General features: G+C 35.7%; 1 protein-coding gene and 1 long non-coding RNA gene across 4 annotated transcripts in view; one reads left to right on the top strand and one right to left on the bottom strand.

Annotated features, from left to right (window-relative positions):
• LOC150077179 (uncharacterized) overlaps nucleotides 1–15,863 on the top strand; it is a 187,800-nt gene extending 171,937 nt beyond the window's left edge. Inside the window, exons 7-8 of one of the 2 annotated variants that reach the window (XM_090386991.1) lie at nucleotides 5,112–5,301; nucleotides 15,094–15,863. In XM_090386991.1, coding sequence (XP_090243117.1) covers nucleotides 5,112–5,301; nucleotides 15,094–15,318 — 415 coding nt within the window. In that variant the 3' untranslated portion in view covers nucleotides 15,319–15,863. The remainder of the gene's footprint in view (nucleotides 1–5,111; nucleotides 5,302–15,093) is intronic. The other variant, XM_090386990.1, reaches the window with a different exon arrangement.
• LOC150077178 (uncharacterized) overlaps nucleotides 1–26,935 on the bottom strand; it is a 184,452-nt gene that overhangs the window by 128,754 nt on the left and 28,763 nt on the right. For both annotated transcript variants that reach the window (XR_016547743.1, XR_016547744.1), the window contains exon 2: nucleotides 14,624–14,846. This is a non-coding gene — a long non-coding RNA (uncharacterized LOC150077178). The remainder of the gene's footprint in view (nucleotides 1–14,623; nucleotides 14,847–26,935) is intronic.

Here is a 26,935-nt window from a genome sequence, read left to right as displayed (position 1 = left end):
CCTAATAATTACAATCTACAAGCCGTCACGGATAGCACAGTTGGTAGAATCGCCAATCTTTTCCACCCGGTGCTCCTCACACCGGGTGGAAAAGACCCGAGTTTGAGTCCTGTCGATAATGTGAGGAATTTTTATGGGGCTTTTTCACAATGTGGCTTTGTTAGTTGGTCTTGTGTGAGGATAGTATGGTTTTTTCTCTATGAACTCAAGGTTTTTCTTCCAGTAAACAGAAAATTGACCTCAGAACACAGGCAATTTACAGACAATATGCAAAGAGCAAAATGGCTGAGGCTCCTAAAATCCTACGACAAGTGTCTTTCATTTTCTCAACCTTTAACCCTTGCATGCTACTAAGTACTATAGGTTCTAATACCTCTCGTGCTTGGGTTTTTCATTACAAAAAAGAGAGAGAGAGAGTCTGAATTTCAGGCTTTTTACCAAAGCAAATTGTTAAATCCAAGGATTTAATGGATTTTGGGTTTTCAGGAATTGTTTTTGACATAGAATCCTGTAAATGTTCTGCAACTTGTGATGCAAGTATACAAAGACACAATATGAAAACCAGACTCCATAATAGTTCAGACAACTATCACAGTTTTGACCTGATTGTGCACATTTTCCACACGATAACAGTGCTGATTACTCTGTGGAAACAAATGACATGTTTGACATTCAGGAAAGCAAATATGAAGGTTGTTGTTGTTGTGGGGGTTTTGGAGCATCAATGACTAAGACCATTTTGCTCCATATATACTGTCTGTAAATTGTTTTGTGATCAATTTTCTGTTTGCTGGACAAAAAAACCATGCTACCCTCGCCTGAGATCGACTAACTCAGCCACATTGTGAAAAAGGCCCATAAAAATTCCTCACACATCTACAGGACTTGAACTCAGGCTTTTCCACCTGGTATGGGGAGGATGGTGATTCTGCCAACTGCTATCCACGAGGGTGAATATGAAGGTACTGTAGACATCGATGATCAATCAGTGAATGAGTGGTACCCAGTCAGACTACCAGACATATCAAAAAGATACATTCATTTGGGGGAGGTGGTGAGAGAGAGCTGCCTAATTCTTCATTACTGCCAATTCTCTGGATTTACTGGATCTCCTGCTGAACATCTAAACGTAGTTTTTCTCTGCATTTTTTCACAAAAATGCAGCAGTACTTTGCTTCGCTGTAGTTTATATATATATATATATATATATATATATTATTTTTTATTTTTTTTTTTTTTAATCTGTTTGTATGTAAATATTAGCATTGATATCTATTGTCTGTATAAAAACGCTAAGTAAATTATAATCCGAAAGATGTAGCATAGTAAAACCTTGCTTTAATGGACTATATGGGAATAAAGACTTTCAACTAAACCTTGTTAAACTCAAAAGAAATGAGGTGCATTCATGTTATAAGGTCTTCAGATTTATTTCTCATACAGAGGTGACACCTGCCTCACTTTTCAACATAGTCTCCTAGAAGCTGCACACATTTTTCACATGTTCTTCCAAGCTGTAAAAAAATTATGGGGGTCCTAAAGTCTCAAAACTTTATTAGACAGTTGGACAGACAACTTGAGTAGTCGAGACCTGCTAATTTCTTCCAAGTTGTGAAGGCCGCAGAAAAGTTTTATTTGGAGGTATGTTTGGCCCACTGGTAAATGGCAGAAGCAGCTGCTTGTAGTAGTAGTAGTGGCACGTGATGCAAGAAAGCAAGTGTATGAGCTTATGCAGCATCAGCCAAAAAAAAAAAAAAAAATCACACCATTCCCTCCAAATGCCTGTCCATTCCTCCTTAAATTTATTCAACCTATCAACTTCCACAACGACAGATGGAAATTTGTTCCAGCAATTAACCACCCACTGGCTAAAGGCAAATTTCCGCACATCTATTTTACATCTATCTTTTCTTAATTTGAATTTATGCCCCCTTAGGTTCGTAATCTGAACAAGTGGAAGGATCCCATCAGAATTCAGTGTGCTCAACCCATTCAAGACCTTATACACCTCAATCAGATCACCGCGCAGGTGCCTAGTCTCCAGCCAACTCAATTTGCAGAACTTAAGCCTCTCTTGGTAAGAGGATCCCTTCATTCCCCTCACCAATCTTGTTGCCCTTCTCTGTACATGCTCAAGCAAATCTACATCCTTCCTAAAATGAGGCCTCCAGACCTGTAGGCAGTACTCAAGGCGTGGTCTGACCATTGCCTTATACAGAGGGACAATCACCTCCTTTTCCCTGCTAACAAAATTCCTATATATCATTGACAAAACCCCATGACCTGCCCTGGCAGCCTGTCTGCATTGCTCAGAAAACTTCATATCTGACTGCACAATTACTCCCAGGTCTTTTTCATTTTCTACCACCTTAAGTGTAGTACCACACAGTTGGTACTTTTCTCTCGGGTTACTTCTACCCATATGCAGTACTTTGCATTTGTCAAGGTTAAACTTCAGTTGCCACTTCTTAGCCCATCTGCTCAAATTATCTAGATCCTGTTGCAGTAGCACAGCGCCATTACTGTCATTAACAACCCTGCCAACCTTTGTATCATTTGCAAACTTCGACACTAAGCCTGATATACCTTCATCAATATCATTGATAAATATGCAAAACAACAGTGGACCCAACACCGAACCCTGTGGGACTCCACTAATAACATTAGTCCACGAAGAGCAGCACCCATTGATTACCACCCTCCGTCTTCTCCCACTTAACCATCCTTTTATCCATTGTAGCAACTTACCCTTAATTCTGCTCCAATTTGTACAATAGTCTTCCATGTGCAACAGTGTCAAAAGCTTTCCTGAAATCCAAATATATGATATCAAAATTATTTTTTGCATCCAGTTCCTTTGTAGCCACATCATTGTTGGCTAGGAAATACCTGCCATGAAGAGCATCCTTCATTGTTGAGAACAAACAAATGTCATTAGGTGCAAAGTCAGGCGAGGATGTGGGATAACCTCCATGTTGTTTTCTTTAAAAAAAATTTGCACTTTTGCAGAACAATGGGGTTTAGCATTGTCCTGATAGAAACAAATTTAATTGTCTGCGTAGACATTTTTTTCTAGCTGCCTCCATAGGCGGGTGGACAGGAGCAGCAGTATGTAGCACGCGCTTCTTGGTTAGACCAGGGTTCGAGCCCGTGACCACCAAATACGGAGGATGCGGAAAGGTCAGGGAATGACCACCGCATTTCCCCGGAGCAATATGGCCTTAGTTGCTAATGCTCCTAAAAACCAAATAACAAACAAACATTTTTTTTCTTAAGTGCTGGGAGGAACTTTTTCTTCATAACTTCTTCATATGAGTTTCCAGTCACTGTAGTGCCCTTAGGCACACAATGTGTGAGGATTATTCCATTAATATCCCAGAAAACAGCAACCATCATTTTCTCTGTGCTATCAGGAACACAGAACCTTTTGGGTGGTGGTGGTGGTGAATCAGTGTGCCTCCACTGGGCAGACTGACGTTTGTTTCATTTGTGTATTGAAGAGTGGAATCCATATTGCAACCATTTCTGCAGCATGTCGAGTGAGCATTGCTTCACACAGGTTGACACAATTGTCTTTTTGTTCCTGGGAAACAGGAACAAAACAGGAATCTTGGAACCAGGAGCTGACACCTTGCTCATTCTGAGGTCTTCATGGAGTATGATATGCATGGATCTAACAGAAATGGCTGTCGCTGTTTTTCATCCACTGTTGATCTGTCACCCAAAACCATTTCCTCAACCCAGTGGATGTTTGCCTTGGAACAACTTATTTTGACATCTTGGTTTGCGTGCTTTGTTGTCAGGGCACTCTTCTGACATTTCCCATTGGATCCGACTATTGGACTTTCCCCAGTGAGATGCAAAAATGGGATAACAATATGTTCTTTATGAGTATAGGATGCCATTTTAAGTATTATAAACATAGTATACTGTTTAGGGTGCTCAATCAATGTGACATAATGCACTGTGCTGCCATCTTATGCAAATATTCAGAACTAATTGGCAGTTATACTTACAGCAGTCTCGCATGCATACTTCGATTATTTTGTGTGAGAAATAAATTGAGCCTTATAACTTGAATGCACCTTGTATATATAGTGTGGAAGCTGCCAGAATGTCATGAAAAAATGTTCTACTATGATATAAAAAAACCATTAAATATTTTAATGCAGTTTTTTGCTGCACATATTGTTTGGATTAAAGGAGCCTGAAGTTGGTCTGTTGTATAGTGGTATGGAGAATTAAGTAAATTTTATTTGGTGCCTTGAAGAGCTGTCATGTTTCTCTGCTGGAGGTTCAGATAACTCTATTGATGTCTCACTCATTCTGCCGGCTGACAGAAAGTAACAGTAAAGAAAATCTTGGCTCACTGGCATTCCTTTATTGCGAAAAGATTTCAGTGGGTGGCAAATAACAATCAAACCAAAATAGTTATGTCACCAGGTGCTGTACAGATGAAAAGCCTGCTTCAGTGGATACTGTCCATTATTTCCGAGGTCCATTAAAGTGAAGCTTTACTGTATTTTATTACTTAAACATTTCATTGGTTTTGTGGGGAACCACTGGGACTACTTACAGATACACAACAACCTCCTTTGAGCTATAGTGATGCTCAAAATAACTATCGCCTCATTTTTTTAAGTTGTTTGTCCTTATGTTTTCACAATAAAATAAACAAATTTTAGACGATAATGTAATGGGCTAGTAAATTTTTAGTAATGTTTGTAGTAAAATATAACCAAACGTGAGAATAATAATTCTTGTTTTAATTTTTAAAATTTGTAAACTATTAAACTCTGTATGGTGCTCCCCATAATTAGGTGTCTTTGTGTGGCTCTGCCTTTGAATTCTTTTTAATTTCAAACACAGTGTAATATAATATACATGCATGCATAATTCCTGTGTGTATTCTCTGAAAATCTATGTACCTGTTTTATTAGTAGTTAAACTAGAGTTCATATATAGTAAACTTGGCAAATAAATCCTTACAAATGAGTTGTAAAGTTAAATACCAGTTATATGTGCAGTGTTCATATTTAATGTATAGATTTGTGATTGGATTTTTTTTTTTATGGCAAGAGAAATTTAATTATTATTTTGAATTTTTATAGGTCAGATAACTTAGATGATTTGTTGTGCTCAGTTCCTCTTCCTGAAACAAAAATTGAGCAGGTATCAGTTACAGTTCCTCCCTTAAAAGCAAAAAAATCACATTTTGATGATGATGCATGTATCACTGCATTAGCTAAAGATGTACCTGTAAGACCTATACCAAAGCCTAGGACTAAAATTCCCAATAAGGTAATTAAGAAATGCATTTCTGACATAGGATTTCATATTATTTCAAATTTACACAAATTCATTTCCTATGATTATTAAATGTGATTGTGAGTATAACTGCACATTGGTTATATACAATTTGTACGCTATGCAGCGCTAGGCCTCGGCACCTCCGTAGCCAGGTGGTAAGGAGCAGCAGTGCGTAGCACATGCTTCTTGATTAGACCGGGGTTTGAGCCTGTCACCACCAAATATGGAGGATGCGGAAAGGTCAGGGAATGACCACCGCATATCCCGGAGCAATATGGCCTTAGTTGCTAATGCTCCTAAAAACCAAAAAAAAAAAAAAAAAAAAACACACAACAGTGCTAGGTCTCCGTAGCCGAGTGGTCAGGAGCGGGAGTGCAGTAGCACACACTCCTTGAGTAGATCGGGGTTCAAGCCCCCGACTGCTAAATACGGTCGATCTGCCAACCTGCACTGGACCAGCGTGGCAGATTATGGTCCATTTCCCTCAACATGAATTGTTGAGGAGGCTTCCATCCTGCAGTGGATTGATAATGGCTGAGTTTACCTTTTTTTATGCATGCGCTTTAATGTGAGAGGAAGTATCAAACACTGTGTTGGTTAGTATTAAAATGCACTATTTTAATCTATTTTGCACAATTAGAAATATTCAAAAAATTTAACACCAGGCAAACTCAGTACAATATAGAAGAAATTAGTATGGCACTAATTTTTTCTGTTATGCCCATCCCAATGACAAATGGAAGGTTGTTCAGAATTTCAAGGCCTGCTGTGAGTCATCAGGAAATAGATAAATACATGGGCTGTGTTAGAGTAACTAACAGTATGCATGTATACTTGCTTGTACACCAATGCTAGAAGCATAGTAAATAAATTTGATGAATCTGAAGTGCTAGTCAAGTCATAAAATGTAGACATTCTTGGAATATCAGAGACATGGTCTTGATGTCCCCAGAATGATCCTGCTCAGATTGCCACCAAGCTGAATAAGTATTTTGCATCTACAGTCACATATGAGGAATTCTTTAAGAGAGTTGGATGCCAGAAGTTTACCAAACTCATAACAGGCAGCTAAATGATTTTGTAACAACTGAGAGGAAAGTGAAGGAGAAACTGTTGAAGCTAACCTTAAGAAAGGTACCTGGGGTGGATGGGATCTATCCAGTTATATTAAAGGAGGCAGCAAAGGAAGTAAGCAAATCCTTAGCCATAATTATGGGAGCATTCTTGGACTTGGGATGCCACCATGAGCTGGAGATGTGCAAATGTATCCCTAATTCACAAAGAGGGATCAAAGAGTGACACGAGTAATTACAGCCCTGTTAGTTTAACTTCTGTTCCATGGAAAATAATAGTCACTGGTAAAAGAAGCAATGCAGGAACGACTAAACAGGAATCCAATTATACTGCAGTCACAGTATGGGTTTGTCGATCTTGTCTGACCAATTGGATTGGATATTATGATGCATTCACAAAGGAACTGGATGCAGAAAATAATTTTGATATCATATACAGTAGACTCTCATAATCCAGATTAATTTGGGAGGGGGGTCATCAGGATTAAGTGATAATATGGATTAGTGAAGCAAAAGATTGCCCTAAAGACAAAAAAAAACTTAGAACACAAATAAATAAGAAAATTTAATGATATAGGTAGTGCTGATTAAGAAATATCACTGTTAGAGCCTTTATTTAAAAACTATAAAACACAATGCATTTATCCATCAATAGAAGGCTCAGGGAAAATAAAGGGAAGCTATTAGGTTTTGTGGGCACATGTGATAGCATTAAAGGCATGACTATCAAAAAGACGATGAAACCGCCTGAATATGAGGACCTCGACAAGGCAACGGTGTTGTGGTTTAGCCAACAATTACATAAAATCATAATATATAAAATATGTTAACTTATGTACATAGATACATATAAAGAAGTACGCAGAAGTAACACCCATCCAACTCTGAGTCAACAACAATACTGAATAACATGCAAGACAATGTGATGTATGTTCCGTCTCCCTGGAAAATGAGAGTGATTCATCTACTTTTCTAAATCCCGTGTGTCTTTCAAAGTACAGTACTCAACCATGAAAGAATTTTTCGTATTTTGATCCAGATTAACTGTAACCGGATTAGTTGATTGTTTACTGTACTTGGATTTCAGGAAAGTTTTTTTCATATTGTTGCACATAATTGACTGCTGTACAAATTGGAGCAGCGTGGCATTAGGGCAAGCTACTGCTATGGATAAAGGAATGGTTGAGTGGGAGAAGATAGTTTTATCAGTGGACACTGCTCTTCTTGGACTAATGTTATTAGTGGAATTCCCCAGGATTCGGTGCTGGGACTATCGTTTTCTGTATTTATTAATGATATTGATGAACATATATCAGGGTTAAAAGTCTTAAGTTTGCAGCTGATACGAAGGTTGTAAGGGTAGTTAATGACAGTAATGAAAGTATGCTGCTGCAGCAAGATCCAGAAATATTATGCCATTGGACTAAGAAATGCAATTTAGGTTTGACACTGAAAAATGCAGAGTAGCATTAGCATAGTAGAGGTACAGTAATACCCCGACTTAGCGAACTCGGAGTTATGCGGTTCTTGATTTTTTCGTTTGGCAACACTACCGCCCACTATCTTCAAGGTAGTTTTTCATATGCTATCGATATACAGTGCGACGGCGGATAGTGAGAGCGAAAGATGAACAAAATTCAACTTTGCTGCGCATGAGCTGCACACATATACAAGAATTTGTATTCCAACTGTCATATTTATATTTGTGCATTCGAATTCGTGCTCAATGTTTGCCGGAAATTACATCGTTTCTAATTTTGTTGAATTTTGCTTTACGAAAAGCTTTTATAGGAATGTTTGATTTCTACAGGGACAGAAATCTCATATTTAAAACATTAAATTTCAGCTTCATTCCTTATTTCTTGTAGATGCAAAACACTGTATTTTGTAAATTTATTTACATTTTTAAGTATAAATAGTTAAGATAAACATACTGTCTTTGTTGTGCTGGTCATGACATGGAGCATTTGTTTGGCATTTATATATGTTTATATACGCTTTGTAACTGAAATTCCATTGCGTGTTTTCACAAGTAAAATCAACATCGTTTAGGATGGCAGTTGCCAAATTTTTGTTAAAAATCTTGAGAAAAGTTTTATTTTTATTTATTTCATATTGTTCATCAAATGTAAAACTAAGATTGTCTGCATTCTTCATTTGGTTTAAAATTTCACAACAAATGTTTTTCAGAATTGTTACTTTGACACTGAAGTAAATTTATTATTTTAAGATTGTTGTGTGGGTTGTTTTGTAGTATGGTTAAAAAAAAAAAAAAACACACAAATATGACTGAGCTTGGTAGTTATAACTTATATTATATTACTGACTGTATACGGTCGAGCCGTATACAGTCAGTCCTCGTATAACACGTGTTTACACTACACGAATTCGATCATACACTATTTATAAATACGGTAACGATATCTTATAATATAACACGAACCGAATTGGCTTATGCACGATTCGCCTTTGTGTTTACAAGAAATGGCAGTCGAACGCAGAATCACCCCCAACCGAACGCAACATGATAGGAATGAAGAGAAGATTCTGAAAATGTATTTGTTTTAGGGGAAACACATTTCACCATAATAACGTTAAAAACCAACACAATTCCAGCTATCGGTATGCAATTAGATCGAGTTTACTACCAGTTTATAATAGATTCCACTAGCAGAAATGCAACTGGATTTTTATTGTTTTATGGTAGTAATCCCTAGAAATGTGAGTGTTAATAGTATATCTCTGCCTTTATGGTGTTGTTTATTCATTGCTACATGCGTGCAGCTTTGTTTATGCGTATCAAGCGTGCCTCCTCGTTTTGTAATTGTGCTTTATTCCCTAAAAATGAGTAAAATACTTAAAAGGTGTGAAAAGGAAGCATACTGGTGAAGACACTGCAGATTCAGAGAGGAAAAAGAAAAGCAATTATCGATAAACAGAGGCGGACTGGGTCAAAAATTCTTACCCAGGAAAATTTATAGTGGCCTCATACTATGGTTTATGGCCAAAATCACACAGGCCCACCGGGGTTTCCCTGGTAAGGCTTATGGCCAGTCTGCCTCTGTCGATAGAGAAAAAATATGAAATTGTGAAACGCTTTGAGCGAAATGAAAGCCCATGTGATATTGCACGTGCTACAGGCCTAAATGAGGCAACGGCGAAAAGCACATGACAATTTCAAACTTGACAGAAGGTCTCAGCTCAATTGAAAAGGGCTTAAAAATTTCAGAAAACATAGACTACAACGAAGAACGGGTTATGGCTACAAAGCAAGGAATAAAAAAAATTATTAGCTTGCTACGAAGAAATTCTGCATGAAAAAAAGAAGTCTCTGTGTCGTCAGACGAATTTGTTAGATTTTATGAAGCCATCGACATAACTTTTTTACGTAAGTCGTTTATTTTTTTAATACATATTTTGTATTAATATGTATAAAGAACTGCAATTTTATTAATATTTTTCTTCTAAACTAGTGTTTTTGTTAGTCCTTGGTCCCAATTAAACAAAATTTATGTATTTATATGCAAAGTTGTACCCCGACATACTCGAATTCGACTTAAGCGATTTTCGTTGGACTCACCTATCGCGTAAATTTGGGGTAATGCAAGAAAGCAAGTTTATATGCATCATCCAAAAAACAAAACCTTCCCATTTCACTCATCCATTCACTCCAAATGTTGGTCTAGTTCTGCCTTGAATTTGTTTAAGCTGTCAATTTTCACAACAACAGATGGAAGTTTGTTACAGCAATCAACTACCCACTGGCTAAAGGCAAATTTCCACACATCTGTTCTACAACTATCTTTCCTCAATTTGAATTTATGTCCCCTCAGGTGAGTAATCTGAGCAAAAGGAAGAACATCCATCAGCAATAAGCTTGCTCAAACCATTTAGGGCCTTATATTTATACACCTTAATCAGATCACCTTGCAGGTACCTAGTCTCCAGATGCTGCAATTTGCAGAACTTAAGCCTTTCTTAGCAGGAAGAACACTTCGTTCCCGTTACCATTCTCTGTACTCATTCAAGCAGATGAGGCCTACAGACCTGTACGCAGTACTGAAAGTGTGGCTTGTCCATTGCCTTATGCAAAGGGGTAATGACCTCCTTACCCCTGCTAGCAAAATTCCTGTGTATCATTGACAAGATACCATGAACTACTCTTGCAATCTGTCTACACTGCTATGAAAATTTCATATCTGACTGCACAATTCATTTACTGCTACCCATATGCAATACTTTACATTTATCAGTATTAAACTTCAGTTGTCACCTCTGAGTCCATCTGCTCAACTTTTCTAGATCCTGTTGCTGTAGCGTAGTATCATTGCTGTCATTAACAACCCTGCCAACCTTCATATCGTCTGAAAACTTGGACAACTTGTTAGTTTGTTATTTGGAGCATTAGCAACTAAGGCCATATTGCTCCGGGATAAGCGGTGGTCATTCACTGACCTTTCCGCATCCTCCATATTTGGTGGTGACAGGCTCGAACCCCGGTCTAATCAAGAAGCGTGTGCTACGCACCGCTGCTCCTTCCCACCTGGCTCTGGAAGTGCAGAAAACTTGGACATCATGACTGATATACCTTCATCGATATCATTGATAAATGCAGAAAACAGCAATGTGCCCAACACCGAACCCTAGGGGACTCCACTGATAACCTTAGGCCATGAAAAGCAGTGTCCATTGATTACCACTCTGTCTTCTCCCACTCAACTATTCCTTTATCCAGCAGCAACTTTCCCTTAATGCCATACTGCTCCAATTTGTACAGTGGTCTTCCATGTGCAACAGTATCAAAAGCTTTCCTGAAATCCAAGTATATGATATCAAAATTATTTTTTGCATCCAGTTCCTATGTGACCACATCATAGTATCCAATGAGACTTTTCCTATGCTGTGTCTGAAGTATAGCTTCAGTCTTGTCTAGATGATTGTGCAGTGCTTCTTTAACCAGTGACTTCATTATTTTCCCCAAAATAAAAGTTAAACTAACAATCCTGCAATTACTTGTGTCACCCTTTGATCCCTCTTTGATCACGGCTAAAGGTTTGCTTACTTCATTTTCTGCCTCCATTAATATAACTGGATAGATCCCATCCACTCCAGGTGCCTTTCTTATGTTTAACTTCAACAATTTCTTCTCCACTTCGCTCTCAGTTATTACAAAATCCTTTAGCCCCCTGTTAGAATTTGATAAACTTCTGTCACTCCCCTCATTGAATAACTCCTCATGTGTGAATGTAGATGCAAAATACTCCTTCAGTTTTTCAGCTACCTTAGCATGATCATCAATAGTAAACCTATTTAAGTGATCCAATCTGATTCATCCCTTTCCTTCTAGAGTTTACATGAATAAAGAACTCTTTGCTGTTTTTCTTTGCATCCTTTGCCAAGGATTTCTTGTAATCTGCCTTTGCCTGCCTAACCTCCTTTGTGATTTGATTACAGACTAGTTTATATCTGCCATAGGCTTCTGTTTCACCTGATACTCTCTAGGACTGAATTGACTGACAAGGCTCTCATCATGTACTCCATTCTATCATGTCTCTGCAAAATTGCAGACACTCAAATTTAACCCTAACTGGTGACTTTTTGTCCTGTACTTGTTATGTAAGGCCGCAGATCTCTTACTGTTAATGTCATTTGTGTACAGCAATATCACCCTTTATGCCTTTAAAAGATATCTGCTCTACAGCATCGTCAACTTTTGCCCCTGGCACTGGCAGACATACCCTGGTCCTGTTCCAACCATCTTTTTTGCACAATATATTTCCCATCTCCCTGACAATAAGTACTGCATATGGGTGCAGCAATTCATCCCAGATTAATATATCAACAGTCGTACTACACTCAGAGTAGTGGAAAATGAAAAATACCTTGTGTAATTGTGCAGTCATATATGGAATTCTTTGAGCAGTGCAGACATACTGCCAGGATAGCACATGGTGGTTTGTCAATGACGTACAGAAATTTTGCTAGCATGGACAATAAGGCAATGGTGAAGCCACACCTTGAGTACTGTGTACAGGTCTGGAGGCCTCATTTTAGGAAAGATGTAAAGCTGCTGAACAAGTACAGAGAAGGGCAACAAATTAGTGAATGGAACAAAGGGTTGCTTGTACCAAGAAAGGCGTGAATTCTGCAATTTGTAAAAATGTTACCACAATCTCGACCTTTTTAAACTTTAATTGTGACATCATGGTACATTATAACCATAGTCGTTTTTGTGCCATAAAAAAACCAATCAAATCCACATTGATGTGCTAATCAGTTGGAACATGATGCAATATTTGTATAATAGTTGACTGGGCACTTTCCTAACAGTAGAGCTCAGTAGATTTTAAAGATTTTGCAGGAGTTCACTCCCAGGTTTGCTTGATTTTAGGTTCTTCTGTAAATTGCTATATTCACAGTTATAATAGTTTTGGAAAAGAACTAACTTTTTCTAGTACTTGTCATTTTTTCACTTACTGTGTTAATTTTGTAAAACAACTTCTATAAAATGGGCAACACAGGCAGCCTTCTCTTTTGAAATGAAAAGCAAAAATAAAATTTGGTAGTAGTAAAGTTTAGGAACCTGTCACTTTGTTATGGAGTGGTTTCTTGCATTGCACATGAGAGTAAAGTAAAATAGTAGTATTCTTGGGTGAATAAATGCAACTTTTAATGAGCATGCACATACATTTTCATCACATAAATTTGTTGCACAAAAATGCTGCAACAAATTAGCTGTAGGCTTTCAAGAGAATCTGTATATGTACAGATTCTCTTAAAACCCTACAGAGACATGCTTTCAACTAAGTCCTGATATTCAGCTGTGTTTATAAGTAATAGCAGCTTTTGTTATGTTTATAACAGTTTGAAAAATTGGCATAGGAGAGCTTGGCCCATTTAAGAAGAATTGTGGGCTACACAAGCCAAAATTGAAGTAATATTCTGGAATTTAGATCCAGAAGTTGAGGAAATTGAACTAAGTATATCTACGTTTATACATATATAAATATAGAGGAACTGTAAAAAAAAAAAGTAATGGCAAGTTTTTATTTTTTTATAAAATTTTAATTTTAGAGCAGGATTATTGTCACAAATGGTGGTCAGCAGTATGAAAAAATAAATAGTGTTCAAATATTATTTTTTTTTTAATACTATTTGAACATTATTTTTTCCCAAAAATAGTGTTCAGTTTTTACAAGCTTGTAAATTCCTCCAAAAAATACTTATAATATTAGTTAACACTGTAATAAAATATTTCATCACTGCCAGTATGAATCTTGAAATGTTCCTGGAAAGTAGAGGCATTGCAGTGGACTCAGAGAGGTCTTTTTTGAATTAAAGGCTTCAAAAAGTTCTTTGGAGAAATCTACCCCACATCTGCATAATAGTAGTGGCAAATAATGCAAGCTTATATAGCATCAGCCAAAAAAAAAAAAAAAAAAAAGTACACTCATCTGTACCCTCTAAGAATTTGTCTGGTTCTTGCTTGAATTTATTCAACCCATCCACTTCCACAACAACAGATGGAAGCTTATTCCAACAATCAACTTGCACACATCTATCCTGCAACCATCCTTCCTCAACTTGAATTTGTGCCCCCTCATGTGTGTAGTCTCAGCAAGTGGAAAAATACCATTAACATTCAGCTTACTCAATCAGAAGCAAGTTGTCTGGATTTCAGGCCCTGCTGTGAGTCATCATGGAAAAAATGAATACATGGGCTGTGTTAGAATAAGAACACATGCATGTACACTAATGCTAAGAGCATTGTTAATGAATTTGAAATACTGATTAAGCTGTCAAATGCAGACATTGTAGGAACAGCAGAGATGTGGAGTCACGCAGACATAAGTGATGCTGAATTTGAATATTGTGAGTACAATGTATACAGGAAGGACAGACAAGACAGGAGGGGTGAAGGATTAATAATGATACAGTGCTAGTGAATGCATAATCATATAAAGATGTAAAGCTTTGTTGATTTGATTTTGTAACTAGGAATGAAGTAGTTAAAGTTATTATTATTCTGATATCTGTATTAAGCAAAATGGCTATCTAGATTTCCTTATTTCTTATGAATGTGCTGCTAGCAAGCCTTGTTTGTTCTGTTGCCTGAAAACATGTATACACATTCTGTTTTATGAATTTATCAAGTAAACTTGAGAAGTTTTGCATTGAATATTTTAGAAATTACTAAAACAGTATACAGAGTGATATTTTTTCTTTCTCATTTGTCATACCATTTGAGTCGTGGGAAGAACATAAGTGTGGCTGGCATCTTCTTTGAGCAGAAACAATTGAATTCCCACTTTTGTAGTATTCCTTAACAAACACTTTTTGCTCAATGCTGTATATCACCATTTTCTTCACATTAGCTGGAGAATATTCATTGTTGCTAACCAAATCTCCAAACCTTTTCCTGCAGAGTAATGGTGTTTTGCAAAACATATGACGCTTGTAAAACTGCAAAGAAAAGAGAGTATGGTGATAAAAAATTACTCTATAATTTTATATTACTAATGAAGAATTTTGTTATGGATTTTTCCCCCCTTATACTTGTATATCTAATAACAAAGAAAATACAACTGGTCTGCAGTATCTGGTGCAATGATGCTTGTAGATATAATTATTTAAATCTGTTTAAATGCTATGGTCACATGGAGTGGGTTTTGTGATGTGTATGATTTTTTCCTTTTCTTTTGTCTTGTAGACGCTTGTTCCATCGTCAAAACCAACCCTTCCACCAAAACCTGCTATTTTTCTAAAACCAAAGATACCAGTTGTCAAGTCTGACGTTGTTTCTCATGATGTGACACTGTTTATCCAATCAAAGCCTGAATCTGAAGATAAAAATACATCTGATAGCTTAGATATTCTAGAATATATTGAAAGTGAGGAGAAATTTCATTCTTCACAGCCCAGTTTATTTGATTGATATAATCTTGTAAACAAAATATATGGTCAAATTGATTATGCTCAGCTTATCATAACTGTAGAAATATTTATATGATGTAGGAAATGATATACTGTACAAGGAAAGTTCTCTAAATATTTAATAGATTTTAAAATTTTAGGTTGTTATGTGGGAAAATTATTATATAGTTGAACGTATACTGCATCAGCCACAGTGTTTTAAGATGCCGCAGGTAATATTTTTTGTTCTTGTTATGTGTATTGATTTACTAAAAATGGCATAACAAATGCCATCACGTTATGAATTCAATAACAAATGGAAAAGTACTTTTTTCTTTAGCCTAGGCCCAAATTTAAATGCTTATAGCATGGTTGTTTATGAATGAATACTTCATTATTTATTTTTTATGATCAATACTTATGAATAAAATATGATATATATAAAAAAGACAGTAGTTTTTAAAAAGCTTTTATAATGTACAGTCATACTATCAAATTTTCACACCTGAACATTGAAACTTATGTGGCTGCCAGTCATATCTTGTTTTTGAATTTTTTTTTATTTCTCTGGTTAATAAAGTTGTACTCATTGCAAAATTGAAATATATTCATAACTTTAATGGATATTAACAATTATATATGAATTTAACACCATAAATCAGAGCAGATTATTAACTTATTAGGATTCTAAATTCCTACAAATGTTAGTTGAAGCTGACAGGTTTCCCACTTTTAATGATGCTTATAATTTACTCTTAAGTCTGAAGAATATCTAGTTCTAAACTATCCTAGAAGGCCAATAGAAGGAGGCAAAAATGAAACAGCAGCTCTTACATTTATGGAACATAACACAACACTCAACTTCCACAGCAGTTATAGTTGGAAAGATCTCAACTTCGAGCAAAAAACTTCCACTTGGTCTTCTTGACAACTTTACTAATAAAATAACAACTGTTTTTTCTTTTTTTTTATAAAAAAACAAGACAAATACAAAATGGATGACCAGACCTGGGTGAAGCTTCCCACTGTCCCAACAGAGATAAAATGGGACTAGATAGTCTAATTTTTTCCAATAGTTGTTTGTAAATTACACGAAAATTTTATGTTACGTATCCAGACACATTTCGTAAGTGGTACTTGTTTTTTGTTTTATTAGATGTTGGTCAAGTTGACTGTACAACAGGAAATGACCAACACTGTGGGGGTCTAAAACATGCATAATATCTTATAACTTTAATATTCGTGTTTATAATTAAGATATATTATGTGGATAAAGTTGCAGGTTGAAATTATTTAAAGAAAACTCATAATAAAGTAATGTTTATTGATTCTTCACCATCTCTTTCTAATAGCTATAAGTTTGTAATGCAGAATGCCAATGCAATTCAAAGCACAGAGTCATCTGTAACAAGCACTGTTTCTAAAATTTGCATCACCCTATGTCAGTAAAGCTAATGACAAGGAAAAGAAACAGAATGAGCAGTGAGACTTCCAATATTTTTCTTTCTTAATTTTCTCCTACTTCCTCAAGTCTAGTGACAATGTTTAGATAGTGGTGCATTTTCAAATTGTGCAGGTACAAATATTTTAGCACATTTCTGCACAACTTTTTTAATGAATTTGCCAACAAGTAAGCTTTTTGCTTTTGCTATTTCTATACTTGAAACCTTTTTTCCTGATGTAAATCCCTTAAAAAATGCTTGGTTACATAATAAATCTTTCTAACGTGGCATGTTTTTCTTTCCAACATTTTTTACATTTACTGTTCCTTGTGGTTTATTATCAATTGATATTATGGCTTCTGAAATGAAAGAACTTGAAAACACATAAAACACTGTGCTTTTTACCTTTAGCCTTTATAAATAAAATGTTTTGTTTGATGACCTGTATTTGTTTTCTTTACTGAATTTTTCATTGATTTTTAATTTTCTTTCACTGAAGCTTTATACAAGCTATTCAAGAATGCTAAAAATAAAACATGCAGAAAAGCAGAGTTTACACAAAGTTTGTGAGATCTCTTCATAAAATGCTTGTGTAGTTACCATTTGGTTTTTTATTTGGTTACCTGTTCGGTCTTTTTTTTCCACATTTATTAATCCCATTTAAGCAGGTGTCTTATGCCAGTTTCTGTTAAGTATGCTTAATTTACTGAAGCAAGGTACATTTGAATCTTTCTTCACTAAAATATTTTTTAAATATGATACTGTTAATCAGATCAGATTGTCTGCCATTGTTTTGGTTTGGTGCAGTTATGTTATTATTGGTTTTTAGGAAGATCAGTGACTTAACCATATTTCTCTATTGTGTATTATATCTGCACATAGTTAATGGGCTCATTTGTATGTTATGTGGGCTGAAAAACCCAGAATAACTCTGAGAAAATCCTTACTCCCTTCAGCTTTCTGAAGAGATCTTCAGAAATTCCTCCAGTCATTGAGAGGACTCAAACTCTGATCTGCTCTTCAGGCGAGTGACAAGTGCTAAACCCACTATACTGTCATGGAGTACATTTGTACTACTGAAAGGCTTGCATTCCTGCAAAAAAGATTTATATATTTTGTTGTACTTTTATTCTTATTCATATAATGATAATAACAAAAGTAATACAATTATAATTATTGACACTGAAATTTATATAATCACAACTAATAAGTATAAATTAATTAGAAAAGAAACAATGAAGGTTATAATACAAAATTATGTCTATACATATAAATTATATAACAAAGAAGAATACAATAATATCATAGTAAAAAATTAAATGTTTATTCTTCTTGATTTTCTTATTGAAAAATTGACAATTTCAGAAATATTGAAACTATCTTTTTCAATACACTAATGAGACTCCAATTTGTTAGCCTTTCTTGTGTCATTGTGATCTTAAATAATTCTTTATCATTTTCAATTTGGAAAAAGCATGCTGTCCGTGTGCTACGGTGAAAGGAAGGTGAGAAATATTTGTATTGCAATAGAAACATTGGGAAACATAGCAAAGAAGATTGTTTTAAAAAAACAGCTATGTAAAAAAGCTGGAGTCCATCTGGACCTCGCATGATTATTGAAGAGTTAATTTATATATTAAATTTTAGAGTAGACAAGCATTATGCACAAATCAAGAAAAGTTCAGTAACATGTTCATATTCAGAAAATAACATATTTAAAATTTTCTTCTTATGTGTATGTAAGTGTCAGGTTTTCAGGTGCCCCTTGTACAGCCTGCTCCTGTACCACAGAATATTGTTGCCACCTTTGAAGTGGTGCCACCCTCCCCCCCAAACAAGAAAAGGGGAAAAAAAAACTCTTAAACTCCAAGGGGGGGGGAGAAACCTCTTAAACTCCTAGATTTTATCCAGAAAGAACAGGCAGGTTAATGTTAGGCTAATGCAGCAGTGTTCATTGTTAAAGTGCAACAGTACATACATTTGGATTGAATCTATGGTTTCAATCCATGTCACCACAGAATATGGTTAATGATAATATTTTTGACAAACACCTACTCGAACAAGGATTTTTGTCGCCCTTAAGGTCAAATATCAAAAATAAGTCTTTGATTTTCATTAATTTTTATAAAATTATTTAATAACTAATTTTATTTAATTATTAAATAATGATTTAGTAAAGTTAATTATTAGTATTAACACTGACTTAAAGTGGAAGAATGCCATGCTTTTTGCTGCATTAGTCACAACCACAGTTTGTGTTTCCCTCCTTCTATGGGTACTGATCTAAGTAGGTCTCTGATTTTCCTCATGCCACTGAGATCAGCTACCCATGGAAGCAACTTATTCAAGTGATTAACTTGTTGGCTAAAATAAAATTTTGCCCTCATTTATTTTACTATCCCCAACCATCCCATCTCCATAAAGTTATTTATCTCGTTATAATGTTCTCTAGCCCATAAGTTCAAAATTGATATCTCATTTGTTATGGGGACCATTTTTGTCAATCTCACCAGATGTGTTTCCCTCTGTGGATCTATTCAGAGAGCTTGTCTTTTTTTACGTGTGCTCTGCCCCCCCCCCCCCCATATGTTGATGCAGCGTTCCAAGTATGGTCTCACAATTGCCTTAAATAGTGGGATTATAACTTCTCTATCTCTACAACCAGTAACACAATGGGCCTTCCTTGTCACCTGTCTGCATTGTATAGAATATTTCTTGTCTACCTGTATCCCAAAGTCCCTTTCTTCCTCTGCCAGTGTGTATAAGTTATTTTAGATTGTTATTTTTCAAGTGTTAAATCTTGTGTTTTTCAGTATGAAAACATAGTTGCCACTTATATGACTATCCCTGAAGCCTGCCAAAATCATCATAAGAGAGAGTTATTTCCCTTATGATGGGAATTATCAGAAACTGGCAGTCTAAACAGAAAGAAAGGAAGTGGATGTCCACAAATATCTTCTGCAGCACAGGACTGATTTGTGGTCCATCTGGGTGCTCATCAATGGATCTCAAAACAGCATGAGGAAGGATACAGAAGTAAAGGCAAGTACTGCTACAGTGCATAGATGCCTTTTCTCATCAGGATTAGTAGCATGATGCATTAAAATTAACTATCAGCCAAATCTTGCATGGTCTTCGTCCAGAGCCACTACCCAGGCTGACAAATCTTAATATTACATATTTTGAGTAATTAAATTCATTTTTAATAATTGGCAAAAAATAATACAAATATAAAATAATGATTTGATTTTATTAACTTTTTATCTTACTGATTTATTATATTTTAGAATTGAATCATTGCTCTTTAACCTTTTTCACATGTGGACATATATACACACACACACACACAAAGATGGATGGAATGTCGACAAATTTGCATCAGGCCTCCTGCATTAACTTCCAACTTCCATAAGCATACCGCATGATCTGGCATGCTGTGACCAAATAGATCAGTGGTTCTCAACCTTTTATGCTTCATGTACCCCCCCTGGAAATGTGTATATAACTGGCGTACCTCTTGTATAGATAATTAAAACTATAGTTATAGTATAACAATGGGAATAAAATAAAACATATATATATATATACACACACACACACACACACATTAAATTTTGTATTCATAAATTACATATATCAATAAACACAGAGTGACAAACAATTTAACAAATCTTATAACAAAGTGTCGTCGTAAAAGAGACGGTTTCATAGAATTTTGTGACAGGACCAGAGCAAACAAACAAGAATCTGCAGATAAAGGAACTACTAGGTAGCGATGATCACAGTGTGCTGAAGTGGGATTTACTCAGAGGTAACTACCATCAGGGGTAAAGGGAAGGGTTTTTGCTTTCGTAAAGGCGACTACTGTGGTCTGAGACAGTATTTAAACTCTATACGGTGGGACCAACTGATGATGTTACCAACAACAAATTCAAACTCTGAAGCATTCAAAGAATTTATTTTGGAAGCTACTAGGCTTTTTGTACCAACTAAGAAATATTGTTCAAGGTTTAGGCCTAAATTGATGTCAGATGAACTAATGAGACATATGGCAGAGACGAAATATGCATGGGATACATAGAAATTAATGGGTGACATGGAAGCCTATGATAGATATAAGCTAGTCTGTAACCAAGTCACAAAGGAGATTAGGCAGGCAAAGGCAGATTATGAGAAATCCTTGGCAAAGGATGCAAAGAAAAACAAAGTTTTCTTTACCTATGTAAACTCTAGAAGGAAAGGGATGAATTAGATTGCTCCACTGGATATTGATGATTCAACTGTTGATGATCCTGCTCAGGTGGCTAACAAACTAAATGAGTATTTTGCATCTACATTCATCCATGAGGAGTTATTCAGGGAGGGGAATGCCAGAGGTGAGTTGAACTCTGGCAGTGAGCTAGATGATTTTGTAATAACTGAGAGGAAAGTGGAGGAGAAATTGTTGAAGATAAACATAAAAAAAAGGAACCCGGGGTGGATGGGATCTATCCAGTTATATTAATGGAGGCAGCAAAGGAAGTAAGCGAACCCTTAGCCATAATTATGAGAGCTTCTTTGGACTCAGGGGAGATACCCATGGACTGGATATGTGCAAATGTGACCCCAATTCACAAAGGAGGATCAAAGGGCAACACAAGTAATTATAGACCTGTTAGTTTAACTTCTGTTCCAGGAAAATTAATGGAGGCACTGGTTAAAGAAGCACTACAGGTCATCTAGACACGACTTCAGTTATAGCTAATTTGATTGGATACTATGATGTAGTCACAAAGGAACTGGATGCAAAGAATAATTTTGATATCACATATTTGGATCTTAGAAAAGCCTTTGATACTGTTGCACATGGAAGACTGCTGCACAAATTGGAGCAGTGTGGCATTGGAGGAAAATTGTTGCTATGGATAAAGGGATGGTTGAGTGGGAGAAAACAGAGTGATCATCAATGGACACTGCTCATCGTGGACTAATGTTATTAGTGGAGTCGCTCGGGGTTCAGTGTTGTTTGTATTTATAAATGATATTGGTGGGGAGTCTAAAATGTGAGATTCCGGGAGAAAAAAACTGGACACGATCAAACAGTTCTTCATCAAACCGTCTACATCAGAGATCAGCAGCCTTTCAGGAGTAGTATGCCATGTTCATTTTTGTGTAAGGGGTCTGGATAACTCATTCTGGCACATGCGCTTGATCTGATGCGGGATCTTGGGTGCTATAATAGTGCTCAAAAAAAATTGTATCACTTGCAAAATTCACTGAATTTCTATGAAATCTGACAATACATCATATATGTTTTGTAACAGCATTATCCTATTGCATCCTCCTTCTCTAGCAAGCTCTCTTAGATGATTGCATTATCCTAGTGGCAGTATAAATACAGTGCATATGCCACGAGCCCAGTATTATGTGCTCTTGCAGTGGCTAAGTTTTCACAGGAAAAGTTTTGTTGTTGAGCAGAATGCAGAGGAAAATTCTATGCATGAAATAGCTAAAAGGATTCACTTAAGCAGTCAACGCTGGCACGTATATTATGAAAATTATCAGAAACTGGCAGTCTAAACAGAAAGAAAGGAAGTGGATGTCCAGGAATAGCTTTTGCAGCACAGGACTGATTTGTGGTCTGTCTGTGTGCTCATCGATGGATACAGGAGTAAAGGCAAGTACTGCTACAATGCATAGCTGCCTTTTCTCATCAGGATTAGTAGCACGATGCAAAAAATGAAAGCCCAATGTCTAAAGTGGGCAAAAGAGCATGTTAGTTGGTCTGAGGATCAGTGGAAATTTATCTTCTCTGATGAATCAAAATTCAAATTGAATGGTTTGGATGGCCAGCAGATTGTTAGATGAAGAAGAAAATATCAGCCTGACTGTGTTGTCTCCATAGTGAAACATTCTACTTCTCAAATGAAATGAGGCTGTATTTCACATAGAAGAGTTGGTAGTCTTGGATTTGTGAATCAGTGAATGCTGCGGTGTACAAGGACATGAAAGGTCTGTTATTTGTTTTTTTTTTAGGAGCATTAGCAACTAAGGCCATATTGCTCCAGGATATGCGGTGGTCATTCCCTGACCTTTCCGCATCCTCCGTATTTGGTGGTGACAGGCTCAAACCCCAGTCTACTCAAGAAGCGTGTGCTACGTACTACTGCTCCTTCCCACCTGGCTACGGCGGCGCCTACAAGGACATGAAACAAAATTACTTGAGGTAAGGTGAAAAGACAAGACTGAGGTGAGACAAACACCTCAGTCTCATGTCCTCAATTAGAGAAACTTCCTACAATTAAAGATCACTATAGAGAGTTTGCCAGTTGCATTTTTCAGGATGACTCTGCTCCATGTCATAGATCCAAAACCATAATTACTACTTAATAAAATCAGCAAATGTTTTAAATTTATGAAAAGTTGCACTCTTGTTTAAATAAATGTAATTTATTTTACTATTTTTACTGTCCATAGGTGCAAAAATGGTTGAAGGATAAATCAATTCACACAATAACATGGCCTGGGAACATTCCAGACCTCAATCCAGTTGAAAATTCTTGGAACAAAATGGATGTTTCAGTAATGCAAAAGAAACCAAAAACACTTAGGAGCTGCAGGAGACATTAATCTGTGTTTGGTACCATGAGATTTCTCAGTAATATATTCAGAACCTTATCCAGTTGATGCACAATGATGTGCAGCAGTCATCAATGCAAGGGGTGGGCCAATGAAATATTAGTGCACGCTTTGTTGTATTTTCTGGTTATATAGCTGCCTGATATCCTAGTATGAGCAAAATAATGGGGGGGGGAATCACTGCTTTCATGGAATTTTTGTTATTTTATGAATCATAAGTAGCATGCTGTTATTTTGGAGAAAAGTACTTATTTCAATGTATATTTACCCATATGGCATAAAAGTAAATTTTTCTGCAAGTAATTGTTTCACATGTATGTTGCTATTACTGATTTATGTTCTTTCAGCTATTTCTAAAAGATTAGCTGACAGTATAAGAATAAACAACCTAAAAATGAGGTGATGCAATTTTTTTGAGCACTACTGTAGTGATGAATTTTTGAAATCAGAAGAGTATCTATGTGTTAAAGAAGTTACATGCTGTTATTTTGCAAAAATGGGTGGACAAGGGTCAGTTGGGTCGTAGAATTAGTGGACTCCTTTCCATATAGGAGAACTAGGTTCCAAGAGTGCCAGCCATCATCTACATTCAGGGTAGAAGCAACCCCAGTTACTCTGGGGTTGCTTCTACCCTGAATGTAGATGATGCCATCACCTAATCAGAACATGAACATCCTACTCTGTCAACTAATGTGATGGTGTCATGATTACATTAAATCAACTTGTGGTGATATTTGGGAAGTCTCAGGTGATGCTGATCCTGTGATCTATTTCTGAAGGATAATATTGAAATTAAGAGAAAAAAAAATAGGAAAATAGGTTGTGGAACTGCAGCAGAAGCAGATAAGTTGTGTAATGGTGAATGTTTTTATGGATTTAAGATAAATCAGCAAAATGCATTAAATTAGTAATCTACCATAATAGACTTTAGACTGCATTAAGGTTTTCATGCATTAATTTTGTATTAATGCATGAAAAAAAACATTAAAATGAGTAAATGTATTAATTAATGTTTTTCACATAAAAAATAACATTTGACTTCATTTTATCACATTTTTTGTATAATTTATTTTACTTTTGTAGTTTTTGGGAATTTTTAGCCATTTGTTATGATACTCTTTCATGCACACTTGTCATGTGTACAAGTCAGTGTCCATGAGCTTAATTTGCATGTTGTGTAGGCTGAAAATCCTGAAATATTCACTGGGAAAAATTCTATTTCCTCCACGTTGGCTGAGTAAACTCCTAGGCTTTAAAGAGGCATATAAAGAATTCCTCCAGTCTGACAGATGTGGAACCTAGACTATGAGGATGAAGTGCCTATACAGTTACAGAGGACATATATTATGTTTTCACTTTGTTATTACTTTTGAAGTTGATATTTATTTAAAATAAAACAAATTTTAACATCTGCAAAATAAAAAGTTGTAAGAGAACTTATTGCACAATAGGTCTTCTAAAATCATTGTCAGCACAACATTTTTTCAACTCCATATTCATGATTCCCCTGATTTTGTTTCATTTAGAGTGTGTACAAATTCTATAACATCACATTTTCCAATTCTTCACCATCACTATAAAGAAATCGCATATCACAAAAGCTTTCTCCTATACACAGTGCTTGAATTTTTAAACTTTTTAAAATTAAGCTCAAAGCATTTTAAGGTTAACAGCCTACCCAAAAATTGTTGAAATAGTCGTTGCTGGTTCTAAGTTTATCATGGTGTCCTAATGTAAAAACTAATGAAAATTATATGTAGTATTTGCATATGGTCAAACTTTGCAAAAATAGTTAAGGGGTGGGTGTGTCATAAAATGCATGCTGTTTTATGAAAAAATGGCATAACTTGAATCAGATTGCTTTGTTGGATTAATTTTTAAACTAATTAATGAGTTATATTAATTAATTTTATTACAATTTTAAATTGCATAATAATTTATTAGGTGGTTTTGTTATCCCTACAGAATTCAGTTTAATTTCAGTAATTATGATAAATTTATCATAATCATCTATTAATCATATACTATCAATCTTGTATAAACAAATTTATTTAATAAAATTGTTATTCCTTTAATTGTGTTTTCAATGATTATACATTACACAAGGTGTCCCAAAAATACTGTGGCAGGGAAACAATAAACTTAATTGAAATAGGAAGTATTAAATAGTTATTACAAAATACTACTCTTGGATTTGTTTGGCTGTTGACAGGAAAGTATGAATATTATGCCTGGAAAGAATAGTGCTTTCTATTAATAGGATCTCTCACTCCACAGTATATAATTTTTGGGTGTGTCACTTCAAGCAACGTGATGATTTGCATCAGTCCAATATTGGAAACTGCCAATTACCTTGCAATTTCTGTATGTTCAATATCTTTCTATACATTAAAATAATTTTCCTGCAAGTGATATTTATTCAGCCAATGGGAGAAGAAAGATGCAAGTTATGTGGTAATACATAACAAATACAAAAATATGTAACAGAAGTTTGTTTTACTGTGGTAAGACAAACTTCTGTTTAAGCATAATCACGTGCTATGTATATCTAACATGACTACACGGTACTATTCTTGATTTCCATATGTAACGTATTTATTTAAATAACTAAATGCAACAAGGCATAATATTTTAAGAGTTTAAGATTCTATATGATATCAGCGTAGATACACCATAGACAACTCTTAAAGAAAAGCTACGATCATAGTGTGAAAGGCACTCACCGATGAAAAGCCAACTAGTTTTGAAATGGTGCCGTCTGGGTGGTGGTGTCCACCGAGAATAAGTGACAATAGTCTTCTCTATTAGTGAAACGCTACTTATTTAAGGTAGTACAATACATGGTAATTCATGAAGGATGAGCACAATATGAGATACAGATGAAATGATGCCTTTCACACTACGGTCGTAGTTTTTCTTTAAGAGTTGTCTATGGTGTATCTACACCGATATTATATAGATATAGTAACATATTTATGTATTTATAACTGAGGAAGAGACACACAGAGTTGAAAGCTTCTGTAGGTATTTTATTTATTTTTTCTGAGCAAGAGGAAGAATCCCATCAGCACTGAGCATGTGCAAACCATTCAAGGCTTTATACACCTCAGTCAGATCACCTCGCAGGAGCCTAGTCTGCAGACACTGTAATTTGCAAAACTTACTATTCTACTATTCCTATTCTTAAATTCTATACACTGTATAGAATTTAAGAATAGGATTTAAGATTAAGATTCTAATTTAAATTATTAAATTAAGATTCTAAGATTCTTAATTTAAGATTCTATACACTGTATAGAATTTAAGCCTTTCTTCGTAAGAGCAACCCTTTGTTCCATTCACTAATCTTGTTGCCCTTCTCTGTACTTGTTCCAGCAGCTCTACATCCTTACTAAAATGAGGCCTCCAGACCTTTATTGCAATCAGTGAAAATAAGTAAATTTTCACATGCATGCTTGATGCAATGCCCATAACAGCAAAAATGCTAGTGGTTATAAGGACCTGTATGCAATACCCAAGGTGTGGCCTGACCATTACCTAATACAAAGGGATAATTACCTCCTTATCCCTGGTAACAAA

The sequence above is a fragment of the Mastigoproctus giganteus genome, chromosome 12, assembly GCF_048544385.1.
Source record: "Mastigoproctus giganteus isolate SK-2022 chromosome 12, ASM4854438v1, whole genome shotgun sequence".
In the NCBI taxonomy this organism is placed as follows: Eukaryota; Metazoa; Arthropoda; class Arachnida; order Uropygi; family Thelyphonidae; genus Mastigoproctus; species Mastigoproctus giganteus.
The sequence above is the reverse complement of the archived record's forward strand: the minus strand, read 5'-3'. Positions and strand labels throughout refer to the sequence as shown.